The 19,856-nt window shown below is 41.2% G+C and overlaps 2 protein-coding genes across 8 annotated transcripts in view; both read right to left on the reverse strand.

Annotated features, from left to right (window-relative positions):
• The window catches only part of LOC109920333 (septin-9-like), a 745,967-nt gene that overhangs the window by 429,641 nt on the left and 296,470 nt on the right, over positions 1-19,856 (reverse strand). The window lies entirely within an intron of this gene.
• The window catches only part of LOC109921571 (programmed cell death 1 ligand 2-like), a 9,340-nt gene continuing 4,259 nt past the window's right edge, over positions 14,776-19,856 (reverse strand). For 2 of the 3 annotated variants that reach the window (XM_048610645.1, XM_048610643.1), the window contains 4 exons: positions 19,121-19,417; positions 18,689-18,835; positions 15,861-15,888; positions 14,776-15,778 (listed from right to left, as the gene is read on the reverse strand). In XM_048610645.1, coding sequence (XP_048466602.1) covers position 15,778; positions 15,861-15,888; positions 18,689-18,835; positions 19,121-19,417 — 473 coding nt within the window. In that variant the 3' untranslated portion in view covers positions 14,776-15,777. The remainder of the gene's footprint in view (positions 15,779-15,860; positions 15,889-18,688; positions 18,836-19,120; positions 19,418-19,856) is intronic. The other variant, XM_048610644.1, reaches the window with a different exon arrangement.

The following is a 19,856-nucleotide window of genomic DNA, read 5'->3' on the forward strand; positions in this document are numbered from 1 at the left end:
TTCTTGTATGAACCAGACTCCCTTCCATAAATTCATAGATCCATACAGGGCAGAAAAGGCCCTTGGCCTATTGAGTCAGCACCACTTAAGTGTTCTAATCCCAATTTCCTGCACTTGTCCGATATCCTTGAATGTTATGACAGTTGAAATGCTCATCCAAATATATTTTAAAGGTTGTAAGGTTTCTGGCCTCCACTACCTTCACAGGTAGTGCATTCCAGATTCCCACCACCCACTGAGTGACAAAGTTTTTTTTCCAAATCCCCTCTAAATCTCCTGCCCCTTACTCTAAAAACTTACCCTCCCATGATTGATCCCTCAAATAAGGGGAATAGCTGTTCTCTATTCACCCTATCCATATCCCTCATAATCATATACACCTCAATCATGTACCACAAGAGCCATTAAATTTAGTTCCCTTTTACAATATTAATTTTGACTCAGACAGGTCTTTGTTTATTCCTGGCTTTGTGAGCTTGTCTCAGATTGGTAATGACAGCTGCAATTTTAGGTCTGTATTTGTCCTTTTGAAAATGCATCTTCCGCCCCTCCTTCTGTGCAAAAACCTGTGGTTGTGCATTGTTAATGCCATGGTTTCTTATAGTTGTTGGGTTTAATCGGTAATAAAACTCCACTCTCTTTCACTCAAGGAAACTTTGGAATTGGTTATCCTTCATTTGTTATTGGTTAACTAACTTTAATTGAAGTGTGATAGCTCTGTGCTTAAAAAAAACTGTTGCAAGCACCGAAAGGAAACTGTTGCTAAAAAATAAAAAGTGCAGCAATCGCCCTGCTTCATTTGTGTTAAAAGGCATATGATCTCATGGAAACAAATAAGATAAATGCTGAGAAGATGGTCCAGATCTTCTGGCCAGTGGTGATTCTGTTGTGAGTAATCAGGGTATGAGTATTCAAGCTGTATAGCTGGGTACTCGAGCAGTTGAGCAGTCACTGGACAGTCAAGGTGGGTGGGGAGATGTTTGGTAGTCCAGTTGATGGTCTGGACGGCTGTAGAGTGTGTAGTTAGGGTAGCGGGTAGTCAAGGCCTGAGTAATTAGTTTAGGTAAGGGTGCAGAGGTGGTGGTATAGTCATTAGGATAGTAATCAGAGACCCAGCAAAATTTGAAAGTAACCATGGCAGATGATAGCATTTGAACGCAATTAACCAATCTGTAAAAATAAGCGAGTCCAATGGTAACCTTAAAACCAATACCATGTGTGTTTGATGATGCCCTCTGAAATGGCCTAGCAAGCCACTGAGATGCATCCAACTGCTACAACATCTGATAGAAGGAACAAAACTAGATGAACAACTCAGCATTGGAAACAACAGTGTACACAGCCTTGTCATCTCTGCAACGTCCTCGTTGCTACTATTTGGGGCCTTATTTGAAAACCAAGAGCGTTGTCCTACAGGCAAGTTGAGCAATAACCATACCTAATCATAAACATGGAATCATATCCTACTGACAATGTCCCAGATACCACCATCACATCCCTGGCATATCGTGTTTTACCGGCAGGACGGGCACACCATTGGTGGCAGCACAGTGGTATGCAATCAAGAAAGTGCTGTCACAGAAGTCTCAACATTGACTCTGGACTCTACTAAGTCTCATGTCATCAGGTCAAACATGGCCTAGGAAACCTCCTACTGATTACCACTCCCCCCTTTGCCGATGAATCGGTACTCCTCCATGTTGAGCATCAATTAAAAATGGCACTAAGAGTGCCAAGGGCACATTGTATATTCCAAGTGGTAGTATCTCTGCCTCTGAGCCATGAGGCCTGTGTTCAAGTCCCATGTGCTCCTGATGTTTGTATGGATAATAGATAAAATAGTTCTCCTCTGAGAGGGGGACTTTAAAGTCCATCACTATCAGTGACTCAGGAACGCCACTACCAACAAAGCCAGCCAAATCTTTAGGAGCATAATTGCTTGATGGGTCTGCACCAGGTGGTGAGAGGACCAAGATGAGAAAAATCTGCTTGACCAGCTCCACACCAACCTACCAAGGAGCAGATGCATCGGAGCATAACAGCATTGGTAAGAGTCCTTGTGGGAAAGCAATCCCATTTTCTCCTTGAAAGTACCATCCATTCTGTTGTGCAGCACACCACCATGCTGAATGGGACAGATTTTGGACATGTCCAGCAACTCAATACTGGGCATCCATGAAGTACTATGTGCTATCAGCAGCTGCGGAATTGTAATCAACCATACCGATTGTGATATTTAATATGCAAATTTGACTGCACAATTATCAGTGTTGTGCAAAAGTAATTGACTCCTTGTAAAACACCTTTAAACGCTCAAAAGGATGTGATGATGATTTATGTCAATAAAACATTTTTCAAAACACATTAGAAGTATTCACTTTTATTTCCCAAGGTGAAGTTATTCTCTCAATTTTCTTATTCATTTACAGGATGCAAGTGTCACTGGCTAGGCCAGCATTTATTGCCAATCCTTAATTGACTGGACGTTAGTTAAACGTGAACCACATTGCTATGGGTTTGAAGTCACATGTAGACCAGGCCAGGTAAGGATGACAGTTTCCTTCCCCAAGTGACATTAGTGATCCAGATGGGTTTTTCCCAACAATGGTTTCATGACCATCATTAGATTTGTAATTCCAGATTTTTATTGAACTTAAATTCCACCATCTGCCATAGCAGGGTTTGCATCAGGTCCCTGCAACATTGCCTGGGTCTGTGGATTAATAGTCTAGCCATAGTGCCACTAGGCCATTGCCTCCCCCTACCATTGAAGGAACTGTTTTCCTTTAATGAAAAACATTACACGGAGGGCAAACCCAAAACAACCATAGCATTATGTCAAAGACAGTCTGCTGATATAAAACAGACAATATTGTTTAACCTTTAATCAGATCAAAATCTTTATAATGTCATAAAACTATTTTGTCTTGAAGAAAAATATTTGACATTGGAATTAGGAGCTGAGTTGAAACAAGTAAAGGCCCTCCCATTGGGTAGAACAACAGAGGGGAGGAGCAGAAAGAGAGTGTTTTGATTGATTGTATGGAATGTTGCAGATTGTGAAGGAAGAATAGTATTCCACAGACACAACCACTCTCACAAAGAAGGTCATTGTGGAGATTTTGGTTAATGTTATGTTGATGCTGTCAGAGCGTGGGGTAATTCAATAAAATTTACAAAGCTGTAGAGTCTGTAGTTAGGGTAGTGAGTAGTCAGGGCCTGAGCAGTTAGTTTAGGTAAGGGTACAGATATTATTAACTTTACAAAGCAGCTGGCCACACATTAGTGGTATAAGGTATTCAAATACCTTGGAGAAAATAAGGAGTTTGGATTTGGGAGCAGATGAGTAGTTTGCAAAGCGTGCATGGAGATTGATTGAAGACTAAGGATGATGGAGGCATTGTGGGGCTGTGGGTGGGGGACTTGGAGGGGTGGGGTCTGCTGACAGGACTAAAACTCAAAGGTAGGATTGCTAAAAATAGATGCATATTTACAATGAAAACTAAATAAGGGCAGGATGAAAGATTTGGGGTTAGATTTTTAGTGACAATGGAGTAAGCAGGAAGAAGAGGGTAGATCACAGCTGGAACTGGCTTTGGTAAGACATGGTGCAGAGATGTGGGATGAGATTTGGTCTGAGCTAACTTGCCTCAGTTGGTGTTGGAGTGAGCAGACCATAACTTGCTATTGTGGTAGAAATTGTCCCGGACCATACTGGAATTGTATGAGAGGGAGAGCATGGGAACTGGCAACCTGAGGTGACAGCATGGAAATGAAGCCAATTCGAAGTAGGAACCCTCATTTAATTAGGAACAATATGAATGGGCTATACTCCATTGGATTACAGTATAATATCATGAGAAATGGTGAGCAGCCAAAGTAAGTCTGGAAGGGATTGGAATTATGGGGAGGGGTATGGTGTTTGAAATGACACATCCAATATGACAACAGCCCAGGTTTTGCCTGTCTAGCTTAGGACAATCATGGCCATCATTGCTGTGCAAATATCACTTGAAATGTACCTTTTTCAGTCCTATTGGCAACAAAATATAAAACGCAGATGTTGTACGCAAACAGCTCTACCCAAAAAAATGTTGATTGACACTCCTAACACATCAGTAGCCTCTAATTTATTGTCTGAAATACGAAGGCACATTGACACCCCTGTTTTAGATCTTTGCAAGATTTGGGGGAGACCAGATCATCAGCAGAAACAGGATACTGACTACAAACCCTTAACAGATTCATTAACCTCCAGATGTTAATAGCTTGCTAATATTCATTGTCAGAGCTGACATGAGTTATAGAACATGCTGACAAGTTATCAGATATAGATGGAGACCCAATGTAGTGATTGTAATGAGGTCAGCAGATAGACCTCATAGAATAGGATGGTATGTTGCCTCCCGGGTGCCAGGGTCCATGATGTCTCGGATCGTGTCTTCAAGATTCTTAAAGGGGTGGGTGAGCAACCATCAGTACACATCAGTACCAATGACATAGGTGGAAAAAGGACAGAGAGTGTGAAAAACGAGGACAGGGAGTTAGGTTGGAAGCTGAAGTTCAGGACCAACAGGGTAGTTATCTCTGGATTACTACCAGTGCCACGTGATAACGAGGTAAGAAATAGTGAGAGAGTGCAGCTAAACACATGGCTACAGGACTGGTGTAGGAGGGAGGCCTTCCATTATGTGGATAATTGGAGCACATTCTGGGGAAGGTGGGACCTGTACAGTAAAGACAGGTTGCACCTGAACTGGAAGGGCACAAATATCCTGGGAGGGAGGTTTGCTCGAGCTATACAGGATGGTTTAAACTAAATTGGCAGGGGGTGACGAACCGGATTTATAATTCAGAGGATGAGGTATTCAGCCTTCCAACGGACACAACAGGGAGTGAGGTTGTTTATAAAGAAATGCGGTCAATGGACCATAATTGTGAACACAGAGATGGTTCAGTGCTAGAAGTATCAGAAATAAGGCAGATAAACTTAGAGCATGTGTCGGTACTTGGAACTACGATGTAGTGGCCATTACAGAAACTTGGGTAACTCAGGGAGAGGAATGGTTGTTGAGAGTTCTGGGATTTAGATGCTTTAAAAGAAATAGGGAGAGTGGAAAAAGAGGCGGGGGAGTGGCATTGCTAGTCAGGGCTAATATAGCAGCTACTGAAAGGCAGTTCAAGAATGATATGTCTACAGAGTCAGTTTGGGTTGAGGTCCAGAACAAGAAAGGAGCAGTCACTTTGTTGGGGGTTTTTTACAGACCCCCTAATAGTTGCAGAGAAGTAGAGGAGCGGATTGGAGGCAGACACTGGAAAGGTGCAGAAGTCACAGGGTTGTAGTCATGGGTGACTTCAACTTTCCAAATATTGATTGGAAACTTTTTAGTTGTAATAGTTTAGATGGAGCGGATTTTGTCCAGTGCATTCAGGAAGGATTCCTGACACAGTATGTAGATAGACCAACACGAGGAGAGGCCACTTTGGATTTGGTACTTGGCAATGAACTGGGCCAAGTGTTAGACCTGTTGGTAGGAGAGCATTTTGGTGGTAGCAATCATAACTCTGTTACTTTTACAATAGTCATGGAAAAGGATAGGTACATACAGCAGGGTAAGGTTTATAATTGGGGGAAGGGTAATTACAATTCTGTTAGGCAAGAACCGAGTAACATAAATTGGGAACAGATGCTGTCAGGGAAGAGCACTATTGAAATGTGGAGATTGTTTAAGGAATACATACTGTGTGTGCTCGATATGTTTGTCCCTAACAGGCAGGGAAAATGTGGTCGAGTGAGGGAGCCTTGATTCTCAAGAGAGGTCGAGCAACTGGTTAAGAGGAAGAAGGATGCTTATGTAAGGTTTAGGAAACAAGGAATGGAAAAGGCTCCAGAGGGATACAAGTTATCCAGGAAGGAGCTGAAGAAAGAGCTTAGGAGAGCTACCTTGGCAGATAGGATCAAGGAAAACCAAGGCTTTTTACATGCACATGAGGAATAAGAGAATGACAGAGAAAGGGTAGGGCTGATCAAGGATTGTAAAGGGAAATTGTGCACGGAGCCTAAAGAGATAGGAGAGGTCCTTAATGAATACTTTTCTTTGGTATTCACAACTGAGAGGGACTTAGTTGTAGAGGAGGACAGTGTGAAACAGGCTGGTAGGCTAGAGGAGGTTGATGTTAGTAAGGAAGATGTGCTAGGAATTTTGAGGAAGTTGAAGATAGATAAGTCCCCTGGGCCTGATGGGATTTATCCAAGGATTCTATGGGAAGTGAGGGAAGAGATCGCAGGGCCTTTGGCTATGATCGTTTCGTCCTCACTGTCCACGGGTATAGTGCCGGAAGATTGGAGAGAGGCAAACGTCATTCCCTTGTTCAAAAAAGGGAATAAGGATAACCCTGGAAATTACAGGCCAGTTAGTCTTACATCAGTGGTGGGAAAATTATTGGAAAGGGCTCTGTGAGATAGGATTTATGATCACTTGGAAAGGCACAGTTTGATTCGTGATAGTCAGCATGGATTTGTGAGGGGTAGATCATGCCTCACAAACCTTATTGAATTCTTTGAAGAGGTGACCAAATACATGGATGAAGGTAGAGCAGTGGATGTGGTATACATGGATTTAGGTAAGGCGTTTGATAAGGTACCCCATGGTAGGCTCATGTGGAAGGTAAAGACGCATGGGATAGGGGGAAATGTGGCAGATTGGATTCAGAATTGGTTGACCCTTAGAAGACAAAGGGTGGTAGTGGACAGAAAATATTCAACATGGTGCTCAGTTACAAGTGGTGTACCACAAGGATTTGTCCTGGGTCCTCTTCTATTTGTGATTTTTGTAAATGATTTGGATGAAGGAGTGGAAGGGTGGATTAGCAAGTTCGTGGACGATACGAAAGTGGGTCGCGCTGTGGACAGTGCGGAGGGCTGTTCTAGGTTACAAAGGGACATTGATAGGATGCAGAGCTGGACTGAGAAGTGGCAGATGGAATTGAACCCTGAAAAGTGTGAGGTGATTAATTTTGGAAGGACAAACTTGAAAGCAGAATACAGGGTTAACAGAAAGATTCTTGGCAGTATGGAGGAGCAGAGGGATCTTGGGGTTCATGTTCACAGTTCCCTGAAAGCTGCCACCCAGGTGGATAGAGTTGTTAAGAAGGCGTATGATGTGTTAGCTTTCATTAATAGAGGGATCGAGTTCAAGAGCCGTGAACTTATGCTCCAGCTGTACAAAAGCCTGGTTCGGCCACATCTGGAGTATGCGTCCAGATCTGGTCGCCTCATTACAGGAAAGATGTGGAAGCATTGGAAAAGGTGCAGAGGAGATTTACCAGGATGTTGCCTGGAACGGAGGGAAGGTCTTGTGAGGAAAGATTGGGAGAGCTAGGGCTTTTCTCTTTAGAACGACGAAGGATGAAAGGTGACTTGATAGAGGTGTACAAAATGATCAGAGGTATAGATAGAGTAGACAGCCAGAGACTTTTTCCTAGGGTGGAGGTAGCTATCACGAGGGGGCATAGTTTTAAAGTGAGTGGAGGTAGATACAGGGGAGACGTCAGAGGTAGGTTCTTTACTCAGAGAGTGGTAGGGGCATGGAATGCATTGCTGGAGAGGGTAATGGAGTTGGCCTCATTAGGGGCATTTAAGCGGCTATTAGATAGGCATATGGATGATATTATAAGGTAGGGGTGGAGGTTAGATAGACCTTAGGATTAGGGTAAAAGTTTGGCACAACATCGTGGGCCGAAGGGCCTGTACTGTGCTGTACTGTTCTATGTTCTATGTTCTAATATGAGTTCCCTGATTGGGACTGTTAATCTGGTCCTATGAAGGAGCCCCAGCTGACAGAAAAACAGGAGTGTCAGACATCCTGTTCACTCTGAGAACTAGCTCTGTGGGAGCTGGATCAGTGTCAAGGACTTTCCATGAATAAATAAAAGGTGACCTTGTGATGGGATACCAGCCTCTGTGGCATTATTTCACCCATGAAACAAGATTTCTGAAAGGGAAAGATAGAATGTATAAAAATATTATTGACATTGACAATCTTTACAAAATTAGTGCCTGTATTAAGATTATGGGCTTCAGAAGACAGATTGTTCAAAGTCAGAATGTGCCATTTGAACATAAGAACGTAAGAACCTTGAGTAGGAGTAGGCAATTCAGCTCCTTGAACCTGCTTTGCTTCTCAATACGATCATGACTGATCTCTTCTGAGTTCCAACTACACATTTCTGCCTGCTTCCCATAATCCTTTAACCCATTAGTAATTAAAAAGCTGTCTATCTCCTCCTTATATGTATTTGGTATCCTGGCATCCATCGCACTCTCGGATAATAGATTCTGCAGACTCAGGACCTTTCAAGATAAATAATTTCTTTTCATCTCTGATTTATATCTGCCACTTCTTATCCTAAAACTATGATCTCTTGTTCTAGACTACCCAACGAGGGAAACATCCACTCTGTGTCTACTTTGTCAATCCCTTTTAGCACCTTTTATACCTCAATTACATTTTACTTATGCTTCTAAACTGCTCACTCTCTCCTCGTAAGACAAGCATTTCATCTTTGGAATTAATCTAGTGAATCTTCTCTGATCTGCCTTCAATGCAGTTACATAGTTTTTGATTTGGATAGCCAAGATCTTACTTTATGGAATTTTGATTTGACATGTTTTGAATAGCAAATCTCCCCTTCAGGAACACCTGGAAGGCACCAATTTTTGTATGCTTAGGACTTGTTATTTCTTTTTTTTACCCTGTAATTGTATAAATGCAGATAAAGCAAGAGAATACATTCATTAAACTTAATCTTTGCACATAACAAATTTCTCCAAAATGGAACATATTAAAATGTTGTTAAGATCAGAACTGATGTTGCTGGTGGACAAGTTAGATTCTAGATTGAAATCCTGCTTGATAGATCATATTTTGTTTATTTTTAATATAGTGGACTTTCACTGAATCATGAACATGCAGGTTCCATAATTAGTTTTGATGAGAAGATGACCAAAAGGATTTCAATATTACATAGTTTGAAAGATTTTGAAACACATGGCAAAACATATTCCATTTGCACCCCAGCACCGTCATTTTGCATTTACTCAAAACTCAGAAAAGTTCCTTCCCTATCAAACCTATAGATTTAAAGTAACTGCTTCTTCTGTGTTCCAGTCTTATAAGCCATTTGGCTTTTATTCTTGCCCGCTATGACTGAGAGCTTAGACTTCCTCAGTCCTTTAATAATTTGCACCAATCTAACCAAAGACTTTTGTTTTTGCAAGCTTCACAAGCTTCATTCTTTCACTGAGGCAAAATATTTTGATAAATGTTCAGAATAACTTCCTTTTCTAGGAGACACTAGACTTGCATCTGACCCATCAGGTCATTCTCAAATGTTTGAACTAAATTTAAACAAAACTTGCTCATACTAGCTTCTACTAAGCTAATAGCTTAATGTTTTCTCTCTCTACTCATAGACCCTCTCAGTACAAACAAGCTTCTATCAACACTTCAGGGACATGTACTGATTTAAAATCTTGGCTTGTATTGTTGAGAAAGTTGGGAAAATTGCATGTGATCGGCAGTGCGGAGTTTCCCATTATCAAGAGAAAAAGTCCCATTTTCCAACCAAGTGTTGAATGGTGAGATGAGACTCTGACCAGCAAGTGATGAGAATGTGTTTACATGCATACTTGTTGTTACATCATCTCACTGATATTCAGTTTTATATTTTCCACACGCTGGATAGAAATGCACAACAACTCCCGACATGAAAGTCAAAGCAGTTACCAGGTAACTCCAGGCCACCAATTTTTGTTCCACACCTCCAGGAGCCACCAACAACTCAGGACATGCACGAAAAGCATGCACTCTGCATCCAACAAAGCCTCTAAGTTTCCTTTGGCAAAATGCAGTGTCAGTTATCCTGTTTCCAACATGTCTGGGGCAAATAAACCAACCGTGCAGGTCAGCTCTGAATTGGCAGTGTTTGAGTATGTGCAAGATTGGGTTTTAAAGTTGGTGCCAATGCCAGGGATCCTCAGAGTTCCTGGCAGTGGCCATTATTTTTGTTGTGATAAGTAGGAGAATACAATGAGTGGGACACCATAGGGGTGTGATGCATATGCAATAAGATGTGTTTTTTATTTATACATTTACTTATTCATTTGTGGGATGTGGGCATCGCTGGCTGACCAGCATTTATTGCAGACTTCTAGTAATCCTTGAGAAGGTGGTGGTGAACTGCCGTCTTGAAACATTGGAGTCCACATGCTGTACGTTGACCCACAAAACCCTTAGGGAGAGAATTCCAGGATTTTGAACCAGCAACACTGAAGTAACAGCAATATATTTCCAAGTCAGGATGGTGAGTGATTTGGAGTGGAACTTGCATGTGGTAGTGTTCCCATGCATTTGCTATTCTTGTCCTTCCAGATGGAAGTGATCATGGATTTGAAAGGTACAGTCTAAGGATCTTCGGTGAATTTCTGCAGTGCATCTTGTAAATCGTACAAACTGCTGCTACTGAGTGTCAATGGTAGAGGGAATGGATACTTGTGGATGAGATGCCAATGAAATCTGTTGCTTTGTCCGAGATGGTATGAAGCCTCTTGAGTGTTGATGAAGCTGCACTCATCCAGACAAGTAGGGAGTATACCATCACACTCCTGATTTGTGCCTTATAAATGGTGCATGAGCTTTGGGCAGTCAGGAGGTGAGTTACATGCCACAGTATTCTTAGCCCCTGACCTGCTCTTGTAGTCATTACATTTATGTGGTGCGTCCTGTTGAGTTTCTAGTCAATGATAACCCGTACTGTTGGAGATGGTCATTGACTGGCATTTCTGCGGCACAAATGTTAATTGCCATTTATTAGCCCAAGACTGGACATTGTCCAGATCTTGGTGCATTTGAACATGAACTCCTAAAGTATCTGAGGAGTTGAGAAAGGTGCTGAACTTTTGTGCAATCATTGATGAACATCCCCACTTCTGACCTTATGACGGAGATAAGGTTATTGATGAAGCAGTTGAAGATATTTGGTCCTAGGACACTATCGTGAAGAAGTCCTGCAGAGATGTCTGAAGCTGAGATGTCTGACCTCCAACAAACATAACCATATTCCTATGTATCAGGTGCACTTCAACCAGCAGAGATTTTGCCCCTGATATCCATTAATTCCAGTTTTGCTCGGGCTCCTTGACACCACACTCAATCAAATGTGCCTTGATATCAAGGGCTGTCACAGTCACCTGGCCTCTGGAATTCAGCTCTTTTGTCCATGTTTGAACCCAAGGCTGGAATGAGGTCAGGAGCTGAGTGGCCCTGGTGGAACCCAAACTGGATATCAGTAAGTAGGTTAATGCTGAGCAGGTGCTGCTTGAAAGCACTGTTGATGACATCTTCCATCACTTTACTGGATCGAGAATAGACTGATGGGGGAGCTTAGATTGGATTTCATAGAATCATAGAATCCCTACGGTGCAGAAGCACGCCATTCAGCCCAACGAGCCACACCTACCCTCTGAACAGCATTCCATCCAGATTTATCCTCCTATCCTGTGCCTATATCCCCGCATTTCCCATGGCTAATCGACTAAGCTGCACATCCCTGGACACCATGGGCTATTTATCATGGCCAATCTACCTAACCTGCACATCTTTTGACTGCTGTTTGTGTACAGCACATATCTGGGCAGTTTTTCACATTGTCGGGTGGATGCCAGTGTTGTAACTGAACCAGAAGAGCTTGGCTCAGGGCAAGGCAAGTTCTGGAGGACAAGTCTTCAATACTGTTGCTGAAATATTGTCAGGGCCATAATCCTTGCTGTATCCACTGGCTCCATTTGAATGAATCAAACTGGTTGAAAACTGGTATCTATAATGCTATGGACTACTGGAGGAGGCTGAGATACATCGTCTATTTGGCACTTCAGGCTGAAAGTTGCTGTAAATTCTTCTGCCTTATCTTATGGGCACTTCCATCATTGAGGCTGGGGATCTTTGTGGACCCTCCTACTCCAGTGACTTGTTTAATTGTCCACCATTCATGACTGGACATGTAAGACTGCAGAGCTTAGATCTGATCTGTTGGTTGTGGAATCACTTAGTCCTGCCTGCTGCTTGCTGCTTATGTGGTTTGGCATGCAAGTAATCTTATTTGGTAACTTCACCAGGTTGAAAACTCACTTTTAGGCATGGCTGGAGATGTTCCTGGCATGCCCTGTTGTACTCCCCATTGAACCAGGGTTGATCCCCTGGCTTGATGATAATGCGTGAGTCGGAGATATGCCAGGCCATGAAGTTTCAGATTGTGCTAGAGGAAAATTCTGCTGCTGTTGATGGTCCAAAGGACCTCATGGATGCCCAGTCTTGAGTTGCTAGAACTGTTGGAAGTCTGTACCATTTAGCATTGTAATAGTGAGGACATACCACACAATGGAGAATATGCTCAATGTAAAGGAGGGACTTGGTCTTCACAAGCACAGTGTGGCGGTCACTTTTACTGATACCGTCACAGGCAGATGCATCTGCAGCCTCTTGTTTGTTCCCTCACCACCCAGTCTAGCAGCTATTTCATTTAGGATCCGACCAGCTCAATTATTAGTGCTGCTGCTGCCAAGCCACTGTTGGTGTTGGTGGACATTGAAATCTCTCACCCAGGTATATCTTATACCCTTGCCACCCTCAGTACTTTTTCCAAGTGTTGTTCAAAATGGAGGAGTGCTGATTCATCAGCTGAGGGAAGACAGTACATGGGAATCAGCAGGAGGTTTCCTTACCAATATTTAACCTACAGCGACAAGACTTCATAGAGTGCAGAGTCAATGTTGAGGACTCCCAGGACAAATCCATCCCAACCATATAACACTGTGCCGACACCTCTGCTGAGTCTCTCCTCCTGATGGGACAGGACATATCCTGGGATGGTGATGGTGGTCTGGGACATTGTCTGTCAGGTATGATTCTGTGATTATGACTGTATCAGGCTGTTGCTTGACTAGTCTGAAACAGCTCTCCTAATTTTGATACTTGCCCCCAGATGTTAGTGAGGCGGCACGGTGGCTCAGTTGTTAGCGCTGCTGCCTCACAGCGTCAGGGACCTGGGTTCAATTCCAGCCTCAAGTGACTGTCTGTGTGGAGTTTGCAAATTCTCCCCGTGTCTGTGTGGGTTTCCTCTGGGTGCTCTGGTTTCCTCCTACAATCCAAAGATGTGCAGGGTAGGTGGATTGGCCATGCTAAATTGCCCATAGTGTCCAGGGATTGTTTAGGTTAGGTGGGTTAGACATGGGAAATGCACGGGTACAGGAATGGGTCTGGGTGGGATGCTCTTCAGAGGGGCGGTGTGGACTTGTTGGGGCAAATGGCCTGTTTCCACACTGTTGGGATTCTAAAACAAAAGGACACTCTAGGGTTGACAGGGCTATTTCTGCCATTGTCTTTTCCAGTGCCTAGATTGACACCAGGTGATCTATCTGGTTTCTTTTCTTTGTACAGACTTTGTAGTGATTGATACAACCAAATGGCTTGCTAGGCTATTTCAGAAGACAATTAAGAGTCAACCACATTGCTGTGGGTCTGGGGTTCACATATATGGTACAGCAGGTGAGAATGGTATGGAAAGAAACCAACATGTCAGAGAACTAACTGTTCAATCTGATTTACTTCTAAATGATTAACAGTCAATAATGTATTAATCATCTATTTGCATAATCTTGTAAAAATGGGAAATCTGTTCCCTGTTTCCAATGTTTCAATGAAGGACTTTAGTCAGACAGATTTTTTTTTGACAATGATTTCATGGTCATCAGTAGATTCTTAATTCCAGATTTAAAAAAGATGAATTGAAACTCCACCATCTGCTATGGTGGGATTCCAACCCAGTTCCCTAGCTGAGTTTCTGCATTAATAGGCTATAAGCCTAGCAAATAATACGACTAGATTATCACATCCCCATAAGCTCAAGAAGTTTATATGAGAAACCTTTTGGGGTCTTGGAGAGAAACCCTCCATGAAACTTGTCAAAATTGACACTTAGGTTATTTCTGGCAAGGTTCAAACCAAGGTCCCTGAAAGACTGAGATAACAAGGTGTAGAGCATTTCTGAAGAAGGGTCTAGGACCGAAACGTCAGCCTTCCTGCTCCTCTGATGCTGCTTGGCCTGCTGTGTTCATCCAGCTCTACACCTTGTTATCTCAGATTCTCCAGCATCTGCAGTTCCTACTATCTCTGAAAGACTGACCTAGTTAACTTTAAAACTCCTTCACAAAAGTAAAGCAACATCTTATGCAATACAGGAGGGGAGGCATTGGCCTAGTGGTATTATCACTGGACTGTTAATCCAGAGACCCAGCTAATGTTCTGGGAACTTGGATTTGAATCCTGCCATGGCAGATGGTGGAATTTGAATTCAATAAATATCTGGAATCAAGAGTCTAATGATGACCATGAACCCACTGCTGATTGCCAGAAAAAACCCATTTGGTTCACTAATGTCCTTTAGGGAAGGAAATCTGCCACCCTTACCTGGTCTGGCCTACATGTGACTCCAGACCCACAGCAATGTGGTTGACTCATAACTGTCCTCTGGGCAATTAGGGATGGGCAATAAATGCTGGCCTGGCCAGTGATGTCCCCATCATGTGAATGACTAAAAAAAGCTTAAAATCTGAACTAAAAGATATTTATATAAATCACATACCTTTCATTACAAAACTATTAAGTCTATTTGCATATAGTATATACATTAAAATGACAAAATTTTGATTACATCAGATTTGACAAACATAGTTATATTTATTTCCCTTGTAGGATACCAAAAAAAAATTAGCATAGAATTCCAAATCAACCTGTCAACCTGATTGACTTTTAAGCAATGAACAGTAAGTAACGTGTTAATATAATCATTCATTTCCAATCTTGTAAAGACAGGAAATTTTTGTGTAGAATAGCCCTTATTATCATGTGCACTCGAATCGTTGCAGTGAAAAGTTTGTAAGGTTGCCTCTTGGTGCCATCTTGGGTACAGGGTACCTAGGTACAGATATTTTAAGTGTCGTTACAGAATTGAAATAATCAAAAAAAGACTCAAAAAAAACTACAGAGTTTAAAAAGTCCAGAATGAGAATAAAAACTGTTTTTAAAGTATTCAAGTTATAGTTCTTTTTCACTGAGTCCTTCTCTGTTACATATTTCCAATGTTCTTGTCTTTAAAGGCATTTCATTTTTCTAAAAAAAAGTAGAGTCCAGGCCACACCACTTTCACAATATTTCTGTTATCAACCAGCCGGATGTGGTTTTTGAATGTAAGCTGGACCAATAGTTTTCTTCTTCTTGGACACAAGGCTGTGATGTCATTCACTGATTCATAAACCATCACTGTTGTAAAATAGTGAAACTTTTTTCAGCCAGCCTGGGTTGAGGGTCAAATTCTCTAGTTTCTGTGCTTTGTTGTTTTAAGGACCCAATGATTATTGGTGTTAGCAGAAAACCAATGTGAGGCACTATCTCTTTATGTACAAATAGCAAACAGCATAGAACAGTGACAGAGATAAATCAGAATTACTGTACTGAACAATTGCATTGTACAGGTAGTGATTAGAAAGTGACAGTGCTTTAAAAAATGCTAGTGATCGACCTTCTATTGTTCACAAAATCCAATTTCAAATTATCATGTCACAAAAAATGTTCTTAAATCAGTCCAGGATATCAGTGCGGCTCTCATAGTAGAAATCAGAATTATTCGCTGCAGCCACTGCCAAACATCAACCAAATTATATCTGATAAAAACAAAGAAAGAAAATGATGAAACCAGTGAAAGAAAACCTTCAAAACTAAACTGATATTTGAAATCACACCTACCATTGCGTTTCAGATTCACTTCTTAATGCTAAAACAAAAAGAAAAAGAAAATCATTTTTTTTTATTTCTGGAATATTAAATGTGATATGAATTCTGTGGAAATTTCCATTTCATTCATGATGTTATTGACAGTTAAAATAAATTTTATATCTTCCATAATTAACATACAAATAATTTATCCTAATACATTGTTCAAAATTAAGAAATATTTTATAAGACAACTGATACAAAATAAGTATGTTCACCTATCTGCCATATATATTTCTGGTTCTGGAACTTGGCCTAGTTGTGTATGATGTTGTAGTGGTTATATTTATAAACTATTCACTCAAAATGCTGAAACAGTAAACCTGAGGACATGAGTTCAAATTCCCACTTTAACAGTATGTGAGATTGAATTCAACTTAAAAAACGGTTGGCATCAGTAATGGTGACCATGAGGTTTTGGTCAATTTTAGGACATTGTCATAGAAACCTAATTAGTTCAGTAGTCCTCCATTGGGAAGGTCAATCTACAGTCCTTAACCAACCTGCCCAATATGTGATTGATTCTCAGTTGAACTCTGAATTAGCCCAGTAGGCCGGACAATCATATCAGAGTGCAAAGAAGAAGGCCCACCAGCATTTTTCCAGGGCAGCCCAGGATGGATAGTAAATGTCAGTTTAGCCAATGGCAACCACAAGCAAAAGGATGAATTATTTTAATGCTCCAGGACTTATACAAATAATGTTTCCATCCTTCATCTTCCTGATTTGATTTTCCCTGAACGAAACATTTGACTTAAGAGTATATAATGTGGATTTCAGCTGCTGACATTCAGAGTTGTATGGCTGCACATGGATTCAGAGGGGTTCTGTCTGATTTACCTGGAGCTTTCCTGCATTTTCCAGGTAGGATCTGGGTGGCAAGTGAAGGACATTTTACATAGGCACATTATCAGTCCCTTTTCACCCAACAACTTCAACCAACTACAGTGTAAGGAATAAAGGCAAAATACTGTGGATGCTGTAAATCTGAAATAAAAAAAACAAACAGAAAGTATTGGAGAAACTCAGCGGGTCTGGCAACATCTGTGGAGAGAGGTGCTCCTATTCTCCCATCCTCCCATGCTAATGTTTCTGTCCTGCCTTTATTACAATGTTCCAAAGGATCTGGAGGAACAATTTCTCATTTTCCACTGAGGCACTTTTCAGCTTCTAGGACTCAAAATTGATGTCCTCTGGTCTCCATTTTGATTACAGTCCCTCCACTTTCCTCCATGCATGTGTAACTTGCTTCTTACTAACTTATCTCTCAACACAGCAGACCCATTTTCTCTATTTCACATTTCATTTATACCCATTTTCCAACTCTATCTCTTCTTTACCACCATGAGCATTTCTGCCATCTTTTACTCTGGACAATTCTGACCATCTGTTCCATTACCTCCTTCATCTGTCAGCAGCGTAAAAAATATCATTTTCCAGCTGGTTTTTGTTCTGGATGAGCCATTTTGGATTTAAAATGTTGACTCTGCTTTTCTCTCCACAAATTGCTGAGTTTCTCTGAACTTCTGTTTATATTACAATGTAACAACATTTGAAGATTATAACAAAATTGGTAAAATTCAGACCTTTAGTCTTCTATCTATTTTACATATGCAAATGTCATGTTAATGTTGTCATACCTCAATGAGGTCACTAGCAGTGGTTTAGCTAAGAACTTACCTAATAATAAAATTGATTTAGAATGACAGACAGTACTGGAAGCCTTTCAAAGTGGACTTAGGTTAGACCACATCTGGAATACCCCGTACAGTTATGTTCTCCAAAATTAATGTAGGACATACTTGCATTGGAAGCAGAACCTTAGAGATTTATTAGATTGGTCCCTAGGATGATATGGTTGCCCAAAATGAGATGCTGAGTAAATTGGGTCCACATTCTCTGAAGTGTAGATGCATAAGAGGTGATCTCATAGAAAAAAAAGCACAATTCAAAAGGGGCTTGAAAGGATAGGCAGTGGAATATTGTTTCTGCTGGCTGGGGAATCTAGAACAGGGAGTCACAGTCGCAGGAGATTAGGAGTGAGATGAAGAATAAATTTCTTCACTCAAAGTGTTGCGAACCTTTGGAGTTCTTAAGACAGAGTATTCTGAATGGTCCATCATGGATTAGGGTTCACCAAACTAATTCACGAGATGGCAGGACTGACATATGAGGAAAGACTGAATTGACTAGGCTTATACTGACTGGAATTTACAAGAATGAGGGGGGGATCTCACAAGAAACAAATAAAATCCTGATGGGACTGGACAAGCTAGATGTGGAAAGAATGTTCCCAGAGTTGGGGAAATCTAGAAATTGGAGTTACAGTCTAAGAATAAGGGAAAAGCCATTCAGGACTGAGATGAGTAAGAATTTCTTCACTGAGAGGGTTGTGAACCTATGGAATTGTCTCCCACAGGAAGCTCTTGGGGCCAGTTCATGAGATATATTCAAGAGGGAGCTGGATATGGCTCTTGAGGCTAAAGGGATCAAGGAGTATGGAGAGAAAGCAGGAATGTGACACTGAGATTGCATGATCAGCCATAATCATATTGAATGCTGGTGTAGATTTTAAGGACCAAATGGCCTATTCCTGCACCTATTTCCTAAGCTTCTATGTTTCTATATTTAAGGCTAGGAGGGATGGATTTTCATTGGATGTGGGCAGTGAGCTGGAAAATGGAGTTGAGGCTCAAGTTCATTGAATGACAAAGGAAGCTTGATAAATCAACCTCTTCTGTTCATTTGTAAAGCCTGAAGACTTTCAACAGATATCGGAAACATTTATATTACCATCATACCTGAATAGATAATTCTCCTGAATTGATGAACTGTCAAAATGATTATTCCAATTGCCAGTGCTCCAACAATGACAAAGACAGCTGTGAGAACCTTAGACTTTTTCTCTTTGCTTTGGCGATTTGTAGTAGGTATATCTATAATTGGAACTGAAAATTTAGGGGACAATTGAATTCAATTCTAAATTCCATCTGCAATCTTTAAATGCATAATAATCGTTATACTTTTTGTCAACAGATTTCAAGATTGAACAGTGCTGAGGAAAGTTATTGCAGCAGTCTTAAACTAAGTCCCACAACCTTAAGATAAATGTTTATGTGTAGCAAACATGATCCTGTAGCATTGCCTATGTTTTCAATATATGGAAAGACAAAATCAATCCTTTAGAACAGCTATTTAATGATAACTGTTTTAAGTAAATGCCAGTAACTTACTTGGAAATTGTTTCTGCACCACAATAGCATTTTCTTCCAAATCGTACACAGCACAAGTATAATTGTCAGCCAAGGCATTTTCCGTGATTTTGATGTGAAGTATGCTGGTGACATTGAACAGCCCTTCTGAGGTCAGAACACTATGAACTTTAGCATTGGCTGTGAGATTCAATTTATTATAGTCAAACCAGTGAATCTGAGCAAGTGGATATCCAGTAGTTTCACAAATAAGGTCCATACTTCTTATTCTTCTTGTGATATTTCGGAGTAAGGACATTTTTGGCAAACTATATGGAGCTAAGTAAAAACATAATTATTAATATAATGCTAGGGAGATGTAGCATAATGAGCAGTTTTTGCTCCTCGTCCCTCACCTAACAAGAAAAATCAATCGTACTTGGTAAATACAATCATTTCTAGGGATATGAACAGAACCATAGAATCCCTACAGTGTGGAAGCAGGCCATTTGGCTTATTGAGTCCACACCAACCCTCTGAAGAGCATCTCATTCTGACCCACCATGCTACCCTATTCCTATGACCCTGCATTTCCCATAGCCAATCCAACTAACCTGCACACCTTTGCACTATAGGCAGACTACAGACCTTCTGAAGAAGGGTTTAGGCCCAAAACATCAGCCTTCCTGCCCCTCTGATGCTGCTTGGCCTGCTGTGTTCATCCAGCTCTACACCTTGTTATCTCAGATTCTCCAGCATCTGCAGTTCCTACTATCTC

The sequence above is a fragment of the Rhincodon typus genome, chromosome 23 (assembly GCF_021869965.1).
Source record: "Rhincodon typus isolate 14 chromosome 23, sRhiTyp1.1, whole genome shotgun sequence".
Lineage (NCBI taxonomy): Eukaryota > Metazoa > Chordata > Chondrichthyes > Orectolobiformes > Rhincodontidae > Rhincodon > Rhincodon typus.